Source organism: Lissotriton helveticus, chromosome 4_1 (assembly GCF_964261635.1).
Source record: "Lissotriton helveticus chromosome 4_1, aLisHel1.1, whole genome shotgun sequence".
Lineage (NCBI taxonomy): Eukaryota > Metazoa > Chordata > Amphibia > Caudata > Salamandridae > Lissotriton > Lissotriton helveticus.
Genome location: NC_136063.1, coordinates 712,738,605 through 712,759,147, shown reverse-complemented (window position 1 = coordinate 712,759,147; position 20,543 = coordinate 712,738,605). Strand labels below are relative to the sequence as shown.

The 20,543-nt window shown below is 50.1% G+C and overlaps 1 protein-coding gene across 1 annotated transcript in view; it reads left to right on the top strand.

Annotated features, from left to right (window-relative positions):
* Positions 1–370: 370 nt before the first annotated feature.
* Positions 371–20,543, top strand: part of ASXL3 (ASXL transcriptional regulator 3) — a 259,194-nt gene continuing 239,021 nt past the window's right edge. The window contains exon 1 of the mRNA XM_078687356.1: positions 371–568. Within this exon, the coding sequence (XP_078543482.1) occupies positions 515–568 (54 nt within the window). The 5' untranslated portion in view covers positions 371–514. The remainder of the gene's footprint in view (positions 569–20,543) is intronic.

Here is a 20,543-nt window from a genome sequence, read left to right as displayed (position 1 = left end):
AATACTCACCGTCGCTTTAAAAGTTCCAATCCATGCACAAGAAGAAAAAAAATCTTTTAACGCATGGTGAACTCCATCACCTCTAGCTCTTTGGTTATGATTTTTTTTTTTTTTACGACAGCGTACACCGCTTTTCTTTTCTCTTACTATCCATTCCGCTACTTCAGCACAGGTATGACTTTTCCATAATCTTCATATCTGCATGTCTCTGCCGCTACCTGAGCTGCTCTGCTCCAATAAGATTGTCTCTTAATTCGGGTGAGGCGGAGACATACCCAAACGTTTGCGCATGCGCCCTCAGCGGCACAGTACGTGCTAGTCACGTGACGTAGCGACGTCGCCCGGCCGTTTCCTGTGATGGGAACTAGTCGCTTCCAAGCCTCAGCGGCGAGAGCTGTCAGCTGCTGCTGTGCGCGAGTCGCGGCCCCAATCTGATCCGCCCACTCCGGTTCACCAGTAGCACCCGCGCGCCGTGGATCATCCACGCCACCAGCTCCATCAATGAGATGCAAACATGAAAGACAAGAGGAAGAAGAAGGACCGCACCTGGGCCGAGGCTGCCCGCCTGGTACGTGCAGCGCAGCCCGGGCATTGTTCTACCCGCGCCCCTCCTCGTGTGACGTAAGCTGCGCATAGTACTTGCGAGACCCTCCCCCCAATCCTAGAATGCCCAAAGTGATGGGCAGTAAAGGGGCGTTATCGCAGGGTATGGGACACTGTATCTTGCACACTGTGCATGACACCCTGCTTTTCTGGTTGTGCATCATCCAATGTACTCCTATCTGTGCATCAGCCAATGCACTCCTATATGTGCATCACTTAATGCAATCCTATCTGTGCATTATCCAATGTACTCCTATCGGTGCATCACTTAATGCACTCCTATCTTTGCATCACCCAATGCACTCCTATCTTTGCATCACCCAATGCCCCCTTATCTGTGCATCACCCAGTGGCCCATCTGTACACCACCAAATGCCCCCGATCTGTGGGTCCCCCAGTGCCCCCGATCTGTGGGTCCCCCAGTGCCCCCGATCTGTGGTTCCCCCCCAGTGCCTCCGATCTGTGGTTCACCCAGTGCCTCCGATCTGTGGTTCACCCAGTGCCCCCGATCTGTGGTTCAGCCAGTGCCCCCGATCTGTGGTTCAGCCAGTGCCCCCGATCTGTGGTTCAGCCAGTGCCCCCGATCTGTGGTTCAGCCAGTGCCCCCGATCTGTGGTTCACCCAGTGCCCCCGATCTGTGGTTCACCCAGTGCCCCCTATCTGTGGTTCACCCAGTGCCCCCTATCTGTGGTTCACCCAGTGCCCCGTATCTGTGCCTCACCCAGTGCCCCGTGTCTGTGCCTCACCCAGTGCCCCTGCCTCACCCAGTGCCCCTTATCTGTGCCTCACCCAGTGCCCCATATCTGTGCCTCACCCAGTGCCCCATATCTGTGCCTCACCCAGTGCCCCGTATCTGTGCCTCCCCCCAGTGCCCCCTATGTGTGCCTCACCCATTGCCCCTATGTGTGCCTCACCCAGTGCCCACCATTTGTGCCTCACCCAGTGCCCACCATTTGTGCCTCACCCAGTGCCCACTATCTGTGCAACACTTAATGCCCCCTATTTGTGCATTACCCAATGCCCCTTATCTGTGCATCACCCAATGCCCCCTATCTGTGCATCACCCAATGCCCCCTATCTGTGCATCACCCAATACCCCCTATCTGTGCATCACCCAATGCCCCCTATCTGTGCATCACCCAGTAGCCCATCTGTGTACCACCAAATGCCCCCGATTTGTGGCTCACCCAGTGCCCCCGATCTGTGGCTCACCCAGTGCCCCCGATCTGTGGTTCACCCAGTGCCCCCTATCTATGGTTCACCCAGTGCCCCCTATCTATGGTTCACCCACTGCCCCCTATCTGTGGTTCACCCAGGGCCCCCTATCTGTGGTTCACCCAGTACCCCCTCCCTATCTGTGGTTCACCCAGTGCCCACCCCCTATGGTTCACCCAGTGCCCCCTCTCTATCTGTGGTTCACCCAGTGCCCCCTCTCTATCTGTGGTTCACCCAGTGCCCCCTCCCTACCTGTGCCTCCCCCAGTGCCCCGTATCTGTGCCTCCCCCAGTGCCCCGTATCTGTGCCTCCCCCAGTGCCCCGTATCTGTGCCTCCCCCAGTGCCCCGTATCTGTGCCTCCCCCAGTGCCCCCTATCTGTGCCTCCCCCATTGCCCCCTATCTGTGCCTCCCCCAGTGCCCCCTATCTGTGCCTCCCCAGTGCCCCCTATCTGTGCCTCCCCCAGTGCCCACTCTCTGTGCCTCCCCCAGTGCCCACTCTCTGTGCCTCCCCCAGTGCCCACTCTCTGTGCCTCCCCCCCCAGTGCCCACTCTCTGTGCCTCACCCCCCAGTGCCCACTCTCTGTGCCTCACCCAGTGCCCACTCTCTGTGCCTCACCCAGTGCCCACTCTCTGTGCCTCACCCAGTGCCCACTATCTGTGCTTCACCCAGTGCCCACTATCTGTGCTTCACCCAGTGCCTCCAACATGTGCATTGCCCAGTGCCTCCAATCTGTACATTACTCATTGGCCCCCATTAGTGCATCACCCAGAGGCCATGCTGTATGAGCATCACCAAGTGCCCATTACTGTGCATTCCTTTAGTCTGCTTTGCTGAGTGTCTCACCACGCCTTTCTGTGCCTGGACCCTCCTTGCTTTGCCACATGTCCTTTGCTGTGCCTCGCCCCCTACCTCTTTGCTGCTTTTCGCCCCATCTGTTTGCTGTACCTCACCCCCTGCCTCTTTCCTGCACCTGCTTCTCTGCTGCGCCTTGCACTTGCCTCTCTGATGTGCCTTGCCCCTGCCTCTCTGATGTGCCTTGCCCCTGCCTCTCTGATGTGCCTTGCCCCTGCCTCTCTGATGTGCCTTGCCCCTGCCTCTCTGATGTGCCTTGCCCCTGCCTCTCTGATGTGCCTTGCCCCTGCCTCTCTGGTGTGCCTTGCCCCTGCCTCTCTGATGTGCCTTGCCCCTGCCTCTCTGATGTGCCTTGCCCCTGCCTCTCTGATGTGCCTTGCCCCTGCCTCTCTGATGTGCCTTGCCCCTGCCTCTCTGATATGCCTTGCCCCTGCCTCTCTGGTGTGCCTTGCCCCTGCCTCTCTGGTGTGCCTTGCCCCTGCCTCTCTGGTGTGCCTTGCCCCTGCCTCTCTGGTGTGCCTTGCCCCTGCCTCTCTGGTGTGCCTTGCCCCTGCCTCTCTGGTGTGCCTTGCCCCTGCCTCTCTGATGTGCCTTGCCCCTGCTGCTCCTTGTCCCTGCCTCTTTGCTCAGCCTTACCTCATGCCTCTTTGCTGAACCTCACCTCCTGTCTGTTTTGCTGCGCCTCAGCCCTGTCTCTTTGCTACGCCTCGCCCCTGTCTCTTTGCTACGCCTCGCCCCTACCTCTTTGCTACGCCTCGCCCCTACCTCTTTGCTGCTCTTCACCCCATCTGATTGGGGCGCTTCACTCCATCTGATTGCTGCGCCCGCACCTTCCTCTTTGCTGCGCCCCGCACCGTCCTCTTTGCTGCGCCCCGCACCTTCCTCTTTGCTGCGCCCGCCCTTCCTCTTTGCTGCGCCCGCACCTTCCTCTTTGCTGCGCCCGCACCTTCCTCTTTGCTGCGCCCGCACCTTCCTCTTTGCTGCGCCCGCACCTTCCTCTTTGCTGCGCCCGCACCTTCCTCTTTGCTGCGCCCCGCACCTTCTGCTTTGCTGCGCCCGCACCTTCTGCTTTGCTGCGCCCGCACCTTCTGCTTTGCTGCGCCCCGCACCTTCTGCTTTGCTGCGCCCTGCTGCGCCCGCACCTTCCTCTTTGCTGCGCCCCGCACCTTCCTCTTTGCTGCGCCCCGCACCTTCCTCTTTGCTGCGCCCCGCACCTTCCTCTTTGCTGCGCCCCGCACCTTCCTCTTTGCTGCGCCCGCACCTTCCTCTTTGCTGCGCCCGCACCTTCCTCTTTGCTGCGCCCCGCACCTTCTGCTTTGCTGCGCCCGCACCTTCTGCTTTGCTGCGCCCGCACCTTCTGCTTTGCTGCGCCCCGCACCTTCTGCTTTGCTGCGCCCTGCTGCGCCCGCACCTTCCTCTTTGCTGCGCCCCGCACCTTCCTCTTTGCTGCGCCCCGCACCTTCCTCTTTGCTGCGCCCCGCACCTTCCTCTTTGCTGCGCCACGCACCTTCCTCTTTGCTGCGCCCCGCACCTTCCTCTTTGCTGCGCCCCGCACCTTCCTCTTTGCTGCGCCCGCACCTTCCTCTTTGCTGCGCCCGCACCTTCCTCTTTGCTGCGCCCCGCACCTTCCTCTTTGCTGCGCCCGCACCTTCCTCTTTGCTGCGCCCGCACCTTCCTCTTTGCTGCGCCCGCACCTTCCTCTTTGCTGCGCCCGCACCTTCCTCTTTGCTGCGCCCGCACCTTCCTCTTTGCTGCGCCCGCACCTTCCTCTTTGCTGCGCCCGCACCTTCCTCTTTGCTGCGCCCGCACCTTCCTCTTTGCTGCGCCCCGCACCTTCCTCTTTGCTGCGCCCCGCACCTTCCTCTTTGCTGCGCCCCGCACCTTCCTCTTTGCTGCGCCCCGCACCTTCCTCTTTGCTGCGCCCCGCACCTTCCTCTTTGCTGCGCCCCGCACCTTCCTCTTTGCTGCGCCCCGCACCTTCCTCTTTGCTGCGCCCCGCACCTTCCTCTTTGCTGCGCCCGCACCTTCCTCTTTGCTGCGCCCGCACCTTCCTCTTTGCTGCGCCCGCACCTTCCTCTTTGCTGCGCCCGCACCTTCCTCTTTGCTGCGGCCTGCACCTTCCTCTTTGCTGCGCCCCGCACCTTCCTCTTTGCTGCGCCCCGCACCTTCCTCTTTGCTGCGCCCCGCACCTTCCTCTTTGCTGCGCCCCGCACCTTCCTCTTTGCTGCGCCCCGCACCTTCCTCTTTGCTGCGCCCCGCACCTTCCTCTTTGCTGCGCCCCGCACCTTCCTCTTTGCTGCGCCCCGCACCTTCCTCTTTGCTGCGCCCCGCACCTTCCTCTTTGCTGCGCCCCGCACCTACCTCATTGCTGCGCCCCGCACCTACCTCATTGCTGCGCCCCGCACCTACCTCATTGCTGCGCCCCGCACCTACCTCATTGTTGCGCCCCGCACCTACCTCATTGCTGCGCCCCGCACCTTCCTCTTTGCTGCGCCCCGCACCTTCCTCTTTGCTGCGCCCCGCACCTTCCTCTTTGCTGCGCCCCGCACCTTCCTCTTTGCTGCGCCCCGCACCTTCCTCTTTGCTGCGCCCCGCACCTTCCTCATTGCTGCGCCCCGCACCTACCTCATTGCTGCCCCCGCACCTACCTCATTGCTGCGCCCCGCACCTACCTCATTGCTGCGCCCCGCACCTACCTCATTGTTGCGCCCCGCACCTACCTCATTGCTGCGCCCCGCACCTTCCTCTTTGCTGCGCCCCGCACCTTCCTCTTTGCTGCGCCCCGCACCTTCCTCTTTGCTGCGCCCGCACCTTCCTCTTTGCTGCGCCCCGCACCTGCCTCTTTGCTGCCCCCCGCACCTGCCTCTTTGCTGCACCTTGCACCTCTCTCTGCTGCGCCTTACCCACTGTTGCGCCTCACCCAGTGCCTCTTTTCTGCACTGCACCTCATGACTCATTGTTGCTCCTCGTCCCTTACCTCTTAGCTGTGCCACATCTCCTGCCTCTTAGCTCTGCCTCATCCCCTGCTTCTTTGTTGTGGCTCGCCCCCTTCCTCTTTGTGGTGCCTCGCCCCCTATATTTGTGCTGCGCCACGGCCCTCTCCTCTGTACTGCACCATTCCCCTCTCCTCTGTGCTGCACCAAGCCCGCCTCTTTGCTTTACCATGCCCCCTCTCTGAAGCACCACACCCCCTCCTGTGCAGCACCTCACCCCCTACCTCTTTGCTGTGTCTCACCCTCTTCTTCGCAACATTTTTTCCCCTGCTTCTTTGAAGCATTTTGCTCCCTGCCTCTTTGCAGCGTTTTGCTCCCTGCCTCTTTGCAGCGTTTTGCTCCCTGCCTCTTTGCTGCGCCTCCCCCTGCTACTTTACCGCACCCTCACCGTGGGCCTCTTTGCCGCGCCATGTCTTGTACCGCTTTGCCGTACCTTGCCCTGTGCTACTTTGCCGTAACTCGTCCTGTGCCTCATTGCCGTGCCTCGCCCGGTGCCTCAATCAATCAGTCAGGGTTTTTTAAAGCGTGGCTCCCCACCCGTGAGGGTCTCAAGGCGCTTGGAGGAGTGGGGTGACTGTAGATCCGTCTGAGCGCTGGGTTCATTCGAAGAACCCAGGTCTTGAAGTCCTTCCTGAATTGGGACAGCGATGGGGATTGCCTGAGGCTGGGGCATGCTTTTCCAGGTTTTGGCGGCGAGGTAGGAGAAGGATCTGGCTCAGGTTCTGGTCTTGCGGATCCGTGGGATGGTGGCCAGTGGCAGCTGGGTGGATCGGAGGGGTTTGTTGGGTGCGTGGAATGAGAGACAGTAGTTCAGGTATGCAGGTCCGGTGATGTGGAGGGCCTTGTATGCATGGGTGAGGAGCTTGAAGGTTATACTTCTGTCAACTGCGAGCCAGTGGAGTTCATGCAGGTGACATGGGATGTTTAGAGCCTGTCTGGCTTCGGCGCTTTGGAGGTTCTGGCACTTCCAGAGGAGTTTCTGGGTGACACTGGCGTAGAGTGTTTTGCTGTTGTCTTCTGCTGATGAGGGAGTGGGTGACCGTCTTCCTGGATTTGGTTGGGATCCATCTGAGGGTCTTTCAGAGGAGGTGGCGCGTGTTGAAGTATGAAAAGGAGACAGTGTTGATCTGGTGGTTCATTGTGATCAAGAAGTCCAGTATGATGCCGAGGTTTTGTGCGTGGTCTGTGGGTGTGGGGGAGTTCACAGTGCAACGGGCCACCAGGAGTCATTCCAAGCAGAGGGGAGGATCCCAGGATGAGGACTTTTATCTTGTCTGAGTTGAGCTTGAGGTAGCAGTCTCTCATCAAGGTGGCGTCGGCTTTCATCCCTTTGTGGAAGTTGTTCTTGGCGACTGTGGGTGCGTTGGTGAGGGATAGTATAAGCTGAGTGTCATTGGCGCAGGAGACTATGTTGTCTCTTTTCCACTCCTTGGTCTTTGCCACGCCTTTCCCTGTGCCTCTTTGCGGACCTTCGTCTGGTGCCTTCTTGCAGCTGTTTGCCTTTTGTCACCTGTGCCTCTTTGCTGCGCTTCACCCATGCCTCTTTGATGTGCCTCGCGCCTCTTTGATGTGCCTCGCGCCTCTTTGATGTGCCTCGCGCCTCTTTGATGTGCCTCGCGCCTCTTTGATGTGCCTCGCGCCTCTTTGCTGCCCCTCTTTGATGTGCCTCGCGCCTCTTTGATGTGCCTCGCGCCTCTTTGATGTGCCTCGCACCTCTTTGATGTGCCTCGCGCCTCTTTGCTGCGCCTTGCCCCGTGCCTCTTTGCTGCGCCTTGCCCCTTTGCTGCACCTTGCCCGTGCCTCTTTGCTGCGCCTCGCCCCTTGCCTCTTTGCTGCGCCTCACCCCGTGGCTCTTTGCTGCGCCTCGCCCCGTGGCTCTTTGCTGCGCCTCGCCTCGTGCCTCTTTGCTGCGCCTCACCCCGTGCCTCTTTGCTGCGCCTCGCCCCGTGCCTCTTTGCTGCACCTCGCCCCGTGCCTCTTTGCTGCGCCTCGCCCCGTGCCAATTTGCTGCGCCTCGCCCCGTGCCTCTTTGCTGCGCCTCGCCCCGTGCCTCTTTGCTGCGCCTCGCCCCGTGCCTCTTTGCTGCGCCTCGCCCCGTGCCTCTTTGCTGCGCCTCGCCCCGTGCCTCTTTGCTGCGCCTCGCCCGTGCCTCTTTGCTGCGCCTCGCCCGTGCCTCTTTGCTGCGCCTCGCCCGTGCCTCTTTGCTGCGCCTCGCCCGTGCCTCTTTGCTGCGCCTCGCCCGTGCCTCTTTGCTGCGCCTCGGCCCGTGCCTCTTTGCAGTGCCTCTTTGCTGCGCCTCGGCCCGTGCCTCTTTGCTGCGCCTCGGCCCGTGCCTCTTTGCTGCACCTCGCGCCTCTTTGCTGCGCCTCCCCCTGTGTCTCTTTGCTGCGCCTCACCCGTGCTTCTTTGCTGCTCCTCGCCCGTGCCTCTTTGCTGCGCCTCGCCCGTGTCTCTTTGCTGCGCCTCGCCCGTGTCTCTTTGCTGCGCCTCGCCCGTGTCTCTTTGCTGCGCCTCGCCCGTGTCTCTTTGCTGCGCCTCGCCCGTGTCTCTTTGCTCCGCCTCGCCCGTGCCTCTCTGCTGCGCCTCGCGCCTCTCTGCTGCGCCTCGCGCCTCTCTGCTGTGCCTCGCCCCGTGCCTCTCTGCTGCGCCTCGCCCCGTGCCTCTCTGCTGCGCCTCGCCCCGTGCCTCTCTGCTGCGCCTCGCCCCGTGCCTCTCTGCTGCGCCTCGCCCCGTGCCTCTCTGCTGCGCCTCGCCCCGTGCCTCTCTGCTGCGCCTCGCCCCGTGCCTCTCTGCTGCGCCTCGCCCCGTGCCTCTCTGCTGCGCCTCGCCCCGTGCCTCTCAGCTGCGCCTCGCGCCTCTCTGCTGCGCCTCGCCCCGTGCCTCTTTGCTGCGCCTCGCCCGTGCCTCTTTGCTGCGCCTCGCGCCTCTATTCCGCGCCCTGTGCCTCTATTCCGCGCCCTGTGCCTCTATTCCCCGCCCTGTGCCTCTATTCTGCGCCCTGTGCCTCTATTCCGCACCCCATGCACCGGGACTCTTTGCTGTGCCCCGTGCTTCTTTGCCGTGCCTCGTCTCTCTTGCCTCTTTGCCTCCCTGCGCATTGTTTCTCTTGCCTCTGCCATACCTCGCCCATGCCTTTTTTGCCGCGCCTCACCCTGTGCGTCTTTGCCATGCGTTGCCCGTGCCTCTCTGCGGCACTTCGCCTGTGCCTCTCTGCGGCACTTCGCCTGTGCCTCTTTGCCGTGCGTTGCCCGTGCCTCTTTGCAGCGCGTCGCCCGTTCCTCTTTGCCATGCGTCACCCGTTCCTCTATGCCGCGCGTCGCCCGTTCCTCTATGCCGCGCGTCGCCCGTTCCTCTATGCCACGCGTCGCCCGTTCCTCTATGCTGCGCGTCGCCCGTTCCTCTATGCTGCGCGTCGCCCGTTCCTCTATGCTGCGCGTCGCCCGTTCCTCTATGCTGCGGGTCGCCCGTTCCTCTATGCTGCGGGTCGCCCGTTCCTCTATGCTGCGGGTCACCCGTTCCTCTATGCCGCACGAAGCCCGTTCCTCTATGCCGCTCGTCACCCGTGCCTCTTTGCTGCACGTCACCCGTGCCTCTCTGCCGCGCGTCGCCCGGGGCCTCTTTGCTGCGCCTCGCCCCCCTTTGCCGAGCCTCGCCCCCCTTTGCCGCGCCTCGCCCCGCCCCCTTTTGCCGCGTCTCGCCCCGCCCCCTTTGCCGCGCCTTGCCCCCTTTGCCGCGCCTCGCCCCCTTTGCCGCGCTGCGCCCCCCTTTGCCGCGCCCCCCTTTGCCGCGCCCCCCTTTGCCACGCCCCCCTTTGCCGTGCCCCCCTTTGCCGCGCCCCCCCCTGTGCCTCTTTGCCATGCCCTGTGCCGTGCCCTGTGCCTCTTTGCCATGCCCTGTGCCGTGCCCTGTGCCTCTTTGCCATGCCCTGTGCCGTGCCCTGTGCCTCTTTACCGTGCCTCATGCCTCTTTGCCGATTGGTGTTTATTGAAACCATGCTTCACAAAATGTCCAAAAGAATGGTCCACTGGAGACGCATGGTGTTGCGCCCAAAAGGGGAACAATGTAACTAAATAAGGGAAGGCAATTAATGCTGGAGGGAGCAAGACATTGTGAATTGGTTTAGATGGTAAAAGGTGTGCTCTACCGTAAGTTGATGCACTCTTGGTATTAAGGTCCTCATTATGAGTGGCCTGGGCAATTTTGTCCTCTCCGAAAAAATGTGTTTGTGTAGGGATCAGGATGATAAGTTTTGAGGCAAATACCGCGTCACCTGCATTGTTCCTCTGTACATGTGGGCAGGTTTGTCCTGTCTAAAAAAAAAAATCCTGAGGAGTTTGGGAAATGTCCCTTAAATCTGAGACATTCGGTGCAAAAAGAATACATTCTGCATTTCATTCCCCTTTTTGATGCACTTACCTCACCCAATAACTGTGAAGCCAAGGGATCTTGAATTTTACCTTTTGTAATAAATACCTCAACTGGGCCACTCATAATGAGGGCCTAAATGTTTCCGATATGACACATTCACTAAAAGCACTTTTCAATTACTTGGCATGAAAAACGAGCAGCCACATTTTAACAAACTGAAATGCCAATTGATTTTGTAAATGAACATTAGTGTTTTGTATATAGAAATCATAGAAAAGGAGACAGTGTTGATCTGGTGGTTCATTGTGATCGAGAAGTCTAGTATGATGACAAGGTTTTGTGCGTGGTCTGTGGATGTGAGAGGAGTTCCCAGTGCAGCGGGCCATCAGGAGTCATTTCAAGCGGGGGGAGGATCCCAGGATGAGGACTTTTATCTTGTCTGAGATGAGCTTGAGGTAGCAGTCTCTCATCCAGGTGGCGACAGCTTTCATCCAATTGTGGAAGTTGTTCTTGGCGACTGTGGGTGCGTTGGTGAGGGATAGGATAAGCTGAGTGTCTTTGTATTATTGAATATGATACAGAAAGAATTTTTGTGGACCATACCAAAAACATAAAATTGGCGAATAGCCCGCTCAAGCATTCTTTGTTGCTCCCTCCTTCCGCCAATCCTCACCTCGTCCACTGCTCCCCCATACCCAGACTTTTTAAATATATATATTTTTTATACTCTCCTCCAACCCATGCTTCAGACTCTGTGGTTGCTCCCCCTACACTCGATGTCGATTCCTCTAGTTGACTTCTGCCCTGCCTGGTCCCCCTCTGACTCCTGTTGCTACCCTCCCACCATGGACCATAATCCTTTTTTTAAATCTACCAATTTTGGAGTGCTCATCAGCACCCCATTTTCTGCCAGCAGGTGAGTTTGTGAAATGTGCTTTCATGTGCGTTGAAATACATCTATTTATTTATCACACGTAAAAGTATCTGTTATGTTGGAACGGTAAATTAAAGGAAAAATGGTGGTTGTATCATGCTGTATGCACACACGTTATCACACTAGGATGCCATTGTCAGAACGTGTGCATGTTCATGCATGCTAACGCCATTACACTATTTTGTCCTTTCATCTTCTTACCGAATACTGCACAGCATCAGCAAAAAAATATTAGCAAAGCCAATAGCGATCTGCGTCGTGCAAGTAGGTAGTCGAACTGCATCGAACCACACCGTGCTTTGCCATAGCAAGTGAAGGTATATTACCTTAAAGGTGTTTAGGAATGCCAGTGTTGGCGTAAAAGTCAGGCATATGAATGTCATGAATGAACCCCTAAGGAATAGATGTTCATGCATAATAATGAGTTTCTTGGAGAAATCAATATCCAGGCTAGGGCAAGTCCCTTCTTCTTAAGAGTCTGGTTTTCCAAGAAATCGTTGTGACGTTGATGAACGGATGGAAGTAGCCATGCCTGTATTTGGGTAGCATGGGCTATGCCTAAATAAGGACTGGTTTTCTATGCCTAAATAAGCGCAATGTCAATTGTACCTATATAAGGGCATGAATCGGGAAATCCATTCGGAATCTAAATCGACATACAACAGTTTTACACGTGAGCTATAGCCGTGATACAGCAGTAATTGGTTGCAGTTTTTGAGTGCAGAAGCAAGCAATTGTGATGGCATGGGTGTTGTTATTAAGGCCTCTTATAATTTAGCCAGTATTTTTTCCAAGGTTATTAATCTTTTTAAGGCAGATATGTCTGTAAGTGCTTGTAGTGAGTCTTGAATTATTGGTAGTGTATTTTAGAATGACAGGACTGTGGTTTGGCAAGTCAACGCATGGTCTAAAATTAGTGTGCATTACTCCATATGTGAAACACCAATAATGTTCTGCATTAAGTCACAAGCAGTGTGTAGGGGCAGTGTGAGGCTAGAATAGCTCTTTAAACATGACTGGCAAGTTTCTCAGATTTGTTTTAAGTTTCTGATCGTAACAAAATGATTTTCTTTCAGTGTGTACATATTTATAATTGTTGTCGCTGTTTAAGGTTACATTGCACTCTCCACAGGCTTTTGATGTGTTTAATTAAAGTCCATTAGATCTTGAATGGCTTTCACAAAATCGTGTGTGAAAATCGATCAATAATTTTATAGTTCAAAATCCTTTTTTAAAGTTTGATTTTGAGTTGTTTTTTTAACCTGTTTGTTGCTTCGAACGTTCTGCGCCAGTGCTGAACGTTCGAAGAACGGGTGCGGCCGCTTCGGCCAGCGGACGTGCGCAGCACTGGCAAGGTAGTGCTCGCGACGACCGTTGGCCGGCGGCAGCACTAGAGGGGTTAAATGTGTATTTCTCTGGAGAACAATGAAGTGAAACGGCCTACAAATGTTCATAGCAAATTCAAGATAGACTGGGCCAACTGGTGTTCTTTCAAATTCTTTAAAGGATCCTGCTGTTTTCTTGAAATAAGTTTGTCAAATTTTGTATGTATGTTTAGTTCTGCTTAATATTCAAAGAACCTAGCAGCTACATTCTTCAGAAAGCTAAAGCAAACGCCTTTTCTGATGCTATGTGAACATAGCAATGCACAGTGTGGCTTATGTTAGTATGAAGCAATCTTCATTGCTTATCCAAAAAACAAACCACCAAATGTACATTCACTTTACCAAATGTATTCGAGACAAACATCTGCATTTTTGTTCTAATGAAGATTGTATGTCAGAGTATCATTATCAAAAATATTGTCTGACAGAAACATGTCCTAAATATTCTTTACAAAAATATTGTCCAGCTGGTTGTATATATACTATTATTATTAACGATGTTGTTGTTAAACACTATATTTCAGTAACACAATATTTTAGATAGAATATTTTGGTTTCATACCCTATCTGAAGCACATTAATTCGACCAAGTGTTCACCACCAATGATGTAAGCCCAGCCTGGCTCATTCACTATGGTTCACTATGGTTCACTAGTAGTACATAATTTAAAAAAAGTTTTCAATTGAAATGTAAAATTTCCTAGCTGTTGTGGGAAAGATTTGAATTCTGTTAAGGATTCAGAGGTGAGAATTATGCTTTACTTTTCTTTATTGCTAACTCAGGAGCCATTTTAGAACAACATGCCAAAGCAATATCACCCAATTGAAGCACTACGTAGCCCATATAGCTTAATCAAAAAAAACTGCAAAAGTCACATTAACACAATAGTCCAGTAAGTAACAAAGAAATCAGTAATATGCAGTGAACAGCAAAATAATCCAGACTTCATGACCTTCTATCTGGTCCAAATATACAATGAAAGTATCCGTTATCATATAACAAACATTATCATACTATATGTCATAGAGTACTGGGAAGACTGGATTTTATTTTTACCAAAGAGCCGTGAGTAATTTTACGTGTTAAGTAGACAATCATGGTGAGATAATCCTCACCTTTGTGGTCTTATTAAACTTGAAAACGTTCCTAGAAACAAAAGCAAAGGAAATGTTGCATTCTGTGTCAGGACCAGAGGGGACAATTATGCTAGTACACAGCTTATCTATTACTTGGATATATTCGAAATAACTTTGTAGTAGTAACCTTTGAGAATACACTGAATACCAATCAACAAGTTTCATTATCTCTTTCGGATGCAAAAGACTTTATCTCCTTTGCTCACCACATCTAATGAACACTGTATGCTGATGTGCTATAACCGATCTCACTCACCTAGCAAAAGTATCTGCAGAAGTTGAAGCGAAGGAATTTTGACAGGAAATGTTACTTTTTTTGGCATTTCGTGACCTATATTTGCCTTTTCTTATTTCAAAGGCATTATTAATGGATGCAGACCTCGCTGGGGGTCCATTAGGAGGATTTATACTAGTGTAAGGAAAGTTAAACAGCAGTTCTAACAGGACTGGGCACCACAACTAAGATTTCCCAAATGGTATCATCTCCAGCTGCTGTATGCGAACTGTCACCATTACTGTAGGAATCATAATAAAGTTTGGAAAATTAAAACATACCACCTCTACCCATTCCTGGAGAATGTCATTTGTCACTTTCACATCTGATTTGGGTCTCCAACTGAAGAACACGAGAAGCGGTCTGTTCAGCCAAGGTCTATTTGATAAGGGCCTCACTTGCCAACCAAAAAAAAAAGAATCGATTGATTCAACTTCTGTTCTCAATTAGAAATCTGGAATTCAATTCTGAAATCTGATTGGACATTCTTGGCAAGATCTCTACTGTGACAGAAATCTTGTGATACCGTCCTTCTCAGCCAGGAGCTTCATCTTATATCCCATTTTTTTTATGTACCTCATAGTCAAAATGCTGTCCATTGTGAACAGGATACACAATTTCACATTGTTCTGCTTATGGCATTTTCCTGCAAAGGACCAGATAGAAGCTTGTATCAGTTTACCTTAAATTTCATCTCTCTGTCGGACCACTTTCCACCTGTAGTCAAGGACTCGCACCTCCACACCAGCCTAGTCTGTTGGCTCACAACTTTGATTGATTCGGTTATGATTCAGATATTACAACGTTGTTTCATACATTCATTTAGTCCAGCCAATATTGAATTCCTTAACTGACTTCTAAGAGAGGCAAACCATCCCCCTTTGCGAAGGTGTGCAATTTTTACCTGTTGTAGAATTCTAATGAAGTCGCCCAAGAAATATTGCCTGAATTGATGCAGCTGGAAAGTCCACCATTTTTGCTAGCTGCTTTAAGAATAATTTGCTTCTTGGTAACCCCCCCTTTAAGCTCCTCCTCTGTGGTTTTCACCTTCAACAGTAGTGAAAGTAAAAGAATGTTTTTGACCGAGTCTAAAAATCCTGGCATTCAGTGTGTTGTTTAAGAATTACAACCAACTATGAATCCTCGATCATGATGCCCAAGTCCTGTAGTAACGGAATTGTCACATTTCGATGTTCTCACAAAAGTTGAGGGTCCTCTGACATGATCAAAATGTCGCCCGGGTAAATGATGAGGCAAATCTCTTTGAGCCAGAGATATTCCATCACTGGTTTCATGACTTTGCCGTAAGACTGATTGAAAGAGGATGGGCTGAAAGGGGGAGCATTGAACTCCTAAATCCAGTCCTACCGGACTGTAGAAATCTATGCTGAGTTTTGAAGATAGAGATGGTCAAGTAATCATCCTTCAGATCTTGCCGAACTAGCTAACATCCTTGACAAGAACTGCCTTTCAAAAGAGGGATCCCTGTAATTTGTTAATGGTATTGGAGTAGCCAAGCAGTGGTTTCCCTGAGGCTTAACACTGTTGTGTGTCTTCTGTCTTTTTTTTATCTGTTATAAAAATGTTGCTTAGAATCCTTCCCAGATGGAGATGGAGACCACATTTTGTTTTAACAACCTAACCTCCCTTCTTTACCTATAATCGATTGAAAATGGGAAGAGAATAACTTTTTGCTCCTACATTAAGTCTGGCGATGGGGTCCCAGAAAACTACAAATAAAAAAACTGAATAGTCTGTAAGACCCTCACGTCATTTTTCAATGATGCCATATTGGTGTAAACTTTCTCTCTTGCCCCAGTCTTGCTTGTAAAGATGGAATTATCCTCACCTGCAAATTGTTAGTTGAAGTTTAAGACATTCCTTAAATTTCCTGTTGAGAAATGGCCACTGTTGCCCTTTGTTCTAGATGGGAAACAATTGTTTTGATCTGTTCAATTGGTCCTTTTCCAGAGCCTGCCTTTTGTTTGGGTCTTGTTAGTTGAACTGGATGGCTGTGCATCCCCAATCACAAATAGCCCCCGAGAAAAGACTTGATTAAAATCCTGTTTAAGGAATGCTTGACTCTTGTCAAACTTGGTGGGCTTCTTTGCAAATGCACCCTGAACATACCAGACCCTGAACTTAACACTGAAACAGTCTGCTTTCTCAAGATCCCCTAAGTTAAGATTAATTGTAATTTGGATTGAACAGCTACATTCCAAAGAAATTGAAGATTCACATTTTTAGAAGGTAAATTGCTTTTAGAGCTTATTGAGCTAGGTTTCCACAGTTGATTGGCAAACCTGTATCTTTTGTCATGATTGCCAGGTCAGGGATATCTCACAACTTATCCTGGCTTCCCTGCCATGCCTGATCAATATTGTTGGCACATTTATATATAAATGTCACCATCTTTGGGTTGACGTCCGGTCTAGGGGCCACTTTACCAGCTGTGTAGGCCTGGGTTTGGATTGGATGCAAGCAGTTATTTTGGGGGATGGCATCCAGTCAGCAGGCCATAAGTTCACTTTAGTTATGCGAGCTCCGGGTAGTGTTTTTTCATGCCACTTTCATAGATATTAAAGTCCTCATATTTTCTGTTTCCGGTGTCGCATTAGTTTACACTGCCCTTATAGTGGATACCAAAATGTGCCCTCCTCTTTATCCATTTCAGAAAAATGGGAGGAATCCATCTCCACCTCCCCATGTTCTGCATTGTAGAGCCTATTGTCTAGGAACCACCAAAAATCTGGAGCCCCATTAATAAAATGAGGTTCAAGAGTCACCAGTGTCTTCAGTCAGTGGCATAAGTCTTTTTGCAAGGAAATCTACTTTCAATTTTTTGAATGCATCAGAATGGGGGCTGTGGTTTGATTTGCCAGTGATTTTCGTCAGTGGGACAAACCTAATTGTGAGCCCTTCAAACCCTTTCATGCACTCAAAAGTCGATTGCTAGGAGGCTCTGGTAAAACAGTGTGTCCTCCAAAAGGCTTTGGGCTGAAGGGAATCCCTTTACCTGCAATGATAATGTGCTTCTCTTCCACCACACCCCTTTGCTAAATTGTTCTCTGTAGGTCAGAGAATCACTGACAAACATGCAGCGCTCAATCACAAGCCTTGTGTACATATGACCAAGGCAATCACATTTCAAACAAAATTGAGAAAGGTGCACTTAGCTGCTGAGCAGCAAGAAAAGAGTTGAAATTGCTTATGAGTGATGTTACTGATAATATTGGCATTGAATGTTCCTCTAAGGCTCCTGCATAATTCAGACCTCCAGTCTGGAGCATAGAATTAGGGTCCCAATAGTTGCAAAGAAGTGCTGTAACAAACTTGCCCATTTTCAATCTTATTTAAACTACTTCAGCACCAGCATAACTCAGCAGTCCTTGTAATACTTCTTGAACTGAAAGACTGCTTGAAATCTTTGGGTATGAACAGGGCTAGCAGATAGTATGCCTGATACGCTTCTCTGTCTTCAGCTAGGTATAGATCTGTTTTTTAATCTTTCAGTTTATGTTGATAACTGGGCAATGCAGTTCCACCTACGTTCTTGAATCACTCCTTTAAATGACTCCCATATATTTATTTGATTCCCAGAATTTACCCTATTTCCATATCCTAAATACACGTAAAATCTGAGTGGAATTATGAAGCTCCATCCATCGTTCTGCGTCACTGCCAAGCTGTACAATTTACAAATATTTACCTGGCTTATAGTAAGACTACCATCATATCTGTTCGGGAAAATAATTAGGTCTGGATAGGCCTTGCTATCTGGATACAAACATGACAGTCAGCGACCAGCCCTCTGGCTAGTTTAAAATCATTTAGAAATGCCACAATTCTTGCTTGGGGGAAACCTTTTCCTGACTTGTATGGATTTATGAATGTCCAAATTTAGGGCAATGATAAAATATTGTGTTTTCTTAAAAATGAGCCTAGGCTAATCATTAACCTCTGAAGTAATCTACCACTAGCCTTGCTTGGAGCACAGAAATTCATTGCCAAAAATATAGACCCCAATGAAATCAGTCTTTTCCCCTCATATTAGTTTCATAAAAGTAAATAAGACAAATGGCTGATAGGCCAAGCTCAATAAAGGCCACTTCAAAATGTTTTCAAGCTCTGTTAATCTCCACAGATCTCATTCTAAATATTCTTGAGGTAAATAAAGATGCCGGGAACTCTCAAAGTATATATGTTTTTTTTTACTAATCACCTGTAGATTCATAATGCGTTGTAATCCCAGTGAACACATACATAGATATATTAAAATGGCATTCAACATATTTAATTAGCTTGTTTTCCATTTCTGAATTTACACCAACCGACGATCAGTAGGAAACGGCCATTTAGTGTGTTGCGCAATGCTTCCCTAGGTCTTCCTTTTAGTCTTTGTAAACAATTCCTCAGTTCAATTCAGACCAGTTCTGTCTCGTCATAAAATTTTCAATATGGACCATGAACGGGAGATGGTTATGAAACTAGACATCATTATACCTGTGTCGGATTGACCAAGAATTAAAAGTCTTCCTTTTAACCTGCTGCTGAACTAGGGGAAATGTGACGCAAGAGCCTTATTTTGTCATTCATGAGTAGTGCTTGTGTCCCCATAGGAGCTAGGCAGGGCTTGTCTCAAAGGCCAGACCCGGTGTTAATCACTTGTTGCACGTCCTGCACAGGTGGCTTGCTGGAGGGCAGGCACTGAGCACAGCAGAAAGCAATGGGTGGTGGGTTATGTCCAAATAAGGGTGTTTTTCGGCTGAGGTCTATGCACTTAATACTGTGCAAGTGTTGGAGTGCATGATATAGGGGTTATATCAACAGGAAGGCCCTGTAGCCAACCTACTACACCCCCAAGTCCCCCAGCGCGCACACTTGAAGTCCATGTGCAGTGAATTATGCCCATACAAGTGCTGGATCCAGTACTAGGTCAGGCAAAATACTACACCCATCACTTGTATGGGTATAACAGTAATAACAGACAATACATCAATAAAAATAAATCTGTAAATATATGCTTATAATCAGTCATTGCCGAGCCATAGTGTGGCCATTGGCGAAGTCCGTGAGGTGATATGCAATGCTACCAATGATTTAATTTCTGAGTTGTTTATGTATCAGGTCCTGATCAGTGACCTTTCACGTGATGCAAATTATTATTCTGTAGTTAAACCAAGCTGGCAAATTGCAGTGGTTTTACAACTGAAACTCGTTTCCATAACTTCATCTTAACGCTTTCCTTTTCAGGGAAATGCATGAAGTCCTTGTAAAAAGTATTGATGTCCTTAGTAGTCTTGTGAAAGGTGGTATTTTATGTGTAAGCTCAGGTTGAATGTGAGGGTAAGGTGGGAGTGAAGATTGCTACTACCTTCATGGCTGAATTACGTGCCTTTTTTTGGCATCTTTTGTTAAACCTCACCAGCCTTAACCCAGATCAACTACAGCATTTGCAGGTAATGCCCTTACTTTTTATATGTTTAGGGCTCTTGCAGAGAATTGCTTTTGATGTTTTTGTTTATTGCTGTCAAACATTTATGTACTTTGTTTATGCATTCAGATGATTTCTCCATTATGTTTTTGTCATTTTTGCAGCATGTATTTTATGTTTCTCATGATCTTCTTGAACAAAGCAGGTTATGGCCTTGAATGAGGTGGTACAGTTGTTGCAGCCATGTCTTATCGTATGAGTACATTGTAAAGGTTGTAAGCCGGTTCAGTGTATATAGGAGTGTTTTATTTGATGTGTGCTTACTTAGTGTTTTTTTTAATACATCTTAATAAATGCCTTGTGGTGTTTACCGGGTAGATATTACAGTTTAGTCCATGCACTTGTGGAGTGCTTTCTCAGTTTCAATGTAGGATTTTCATACCTGGTTAGTCTGTATGCCTGCTTTGTTGTCCATGTAGGTCTGTTGTGACTCGTTAGTTAGTCATAGTGGATCATGCTGTATTCTGTGGTCATCATATTCTAGATAGTGTAATCTGGTCGAATCGGTGGAGCGTGAGTGCTGTGAGATACTTGTGGGTGTGTAGCACCTAGTTTGTGTCTTCGTGTGTTGCGCCTTGTGAGGGATATAGTGCGTCCCACACTATTCGTGTGGGTCATATTTTAATATAATCCAATATTGATAGAGCAAGAAGATCAGCAAAACCCAGTTTACAGAGAAATTGCAAGTCCCTAGAAACAAAATAACGTAGTTGAAATTTGGAGATGCAACTAAATTGTAACATTCTTAAAGACTTGATAAATAGTTTAGAGTGAAATGGTGGATTGGTATATTCAGTTGACATTGTACATAGATGGCTTCCCCATCCTTATACTTATTGTTTGCGACTAAAGTTTCATGTGTTTTCTACATTTAGCCTCTAGGCAGCGTGAGCTTAGCGCATACAGTTTTGTTATAAGTTATATGTTGTTCGAGCTAGACTGACTATGCTTGATCTATGAACCTGTATGTATTTTGTGAATTTATGAATTTATGATGCTTCTTTTTCTTAATTGCTTTGTGATTTCTCATGCTTCTTTTATGTATTTGTACTTTTATGGATACTTTGTTATCCGAAGAAAGTTTCTTATTGAATAAGTTATATTTGATACATTTACGAGTAAGTATTGATGCTCAATCCTGTTGTGAGGTCAAAAATGTGGTTAAGAACCTTAATGAATGGGAAGACTGCTGGTGGATTAACCAGTGGAGTGAAATCAGATCTTCTTGCGTCAAATAGGTACAATGGTAATAAAGTTTTTTCCAACCCTTGTCAACAGAGGCCAA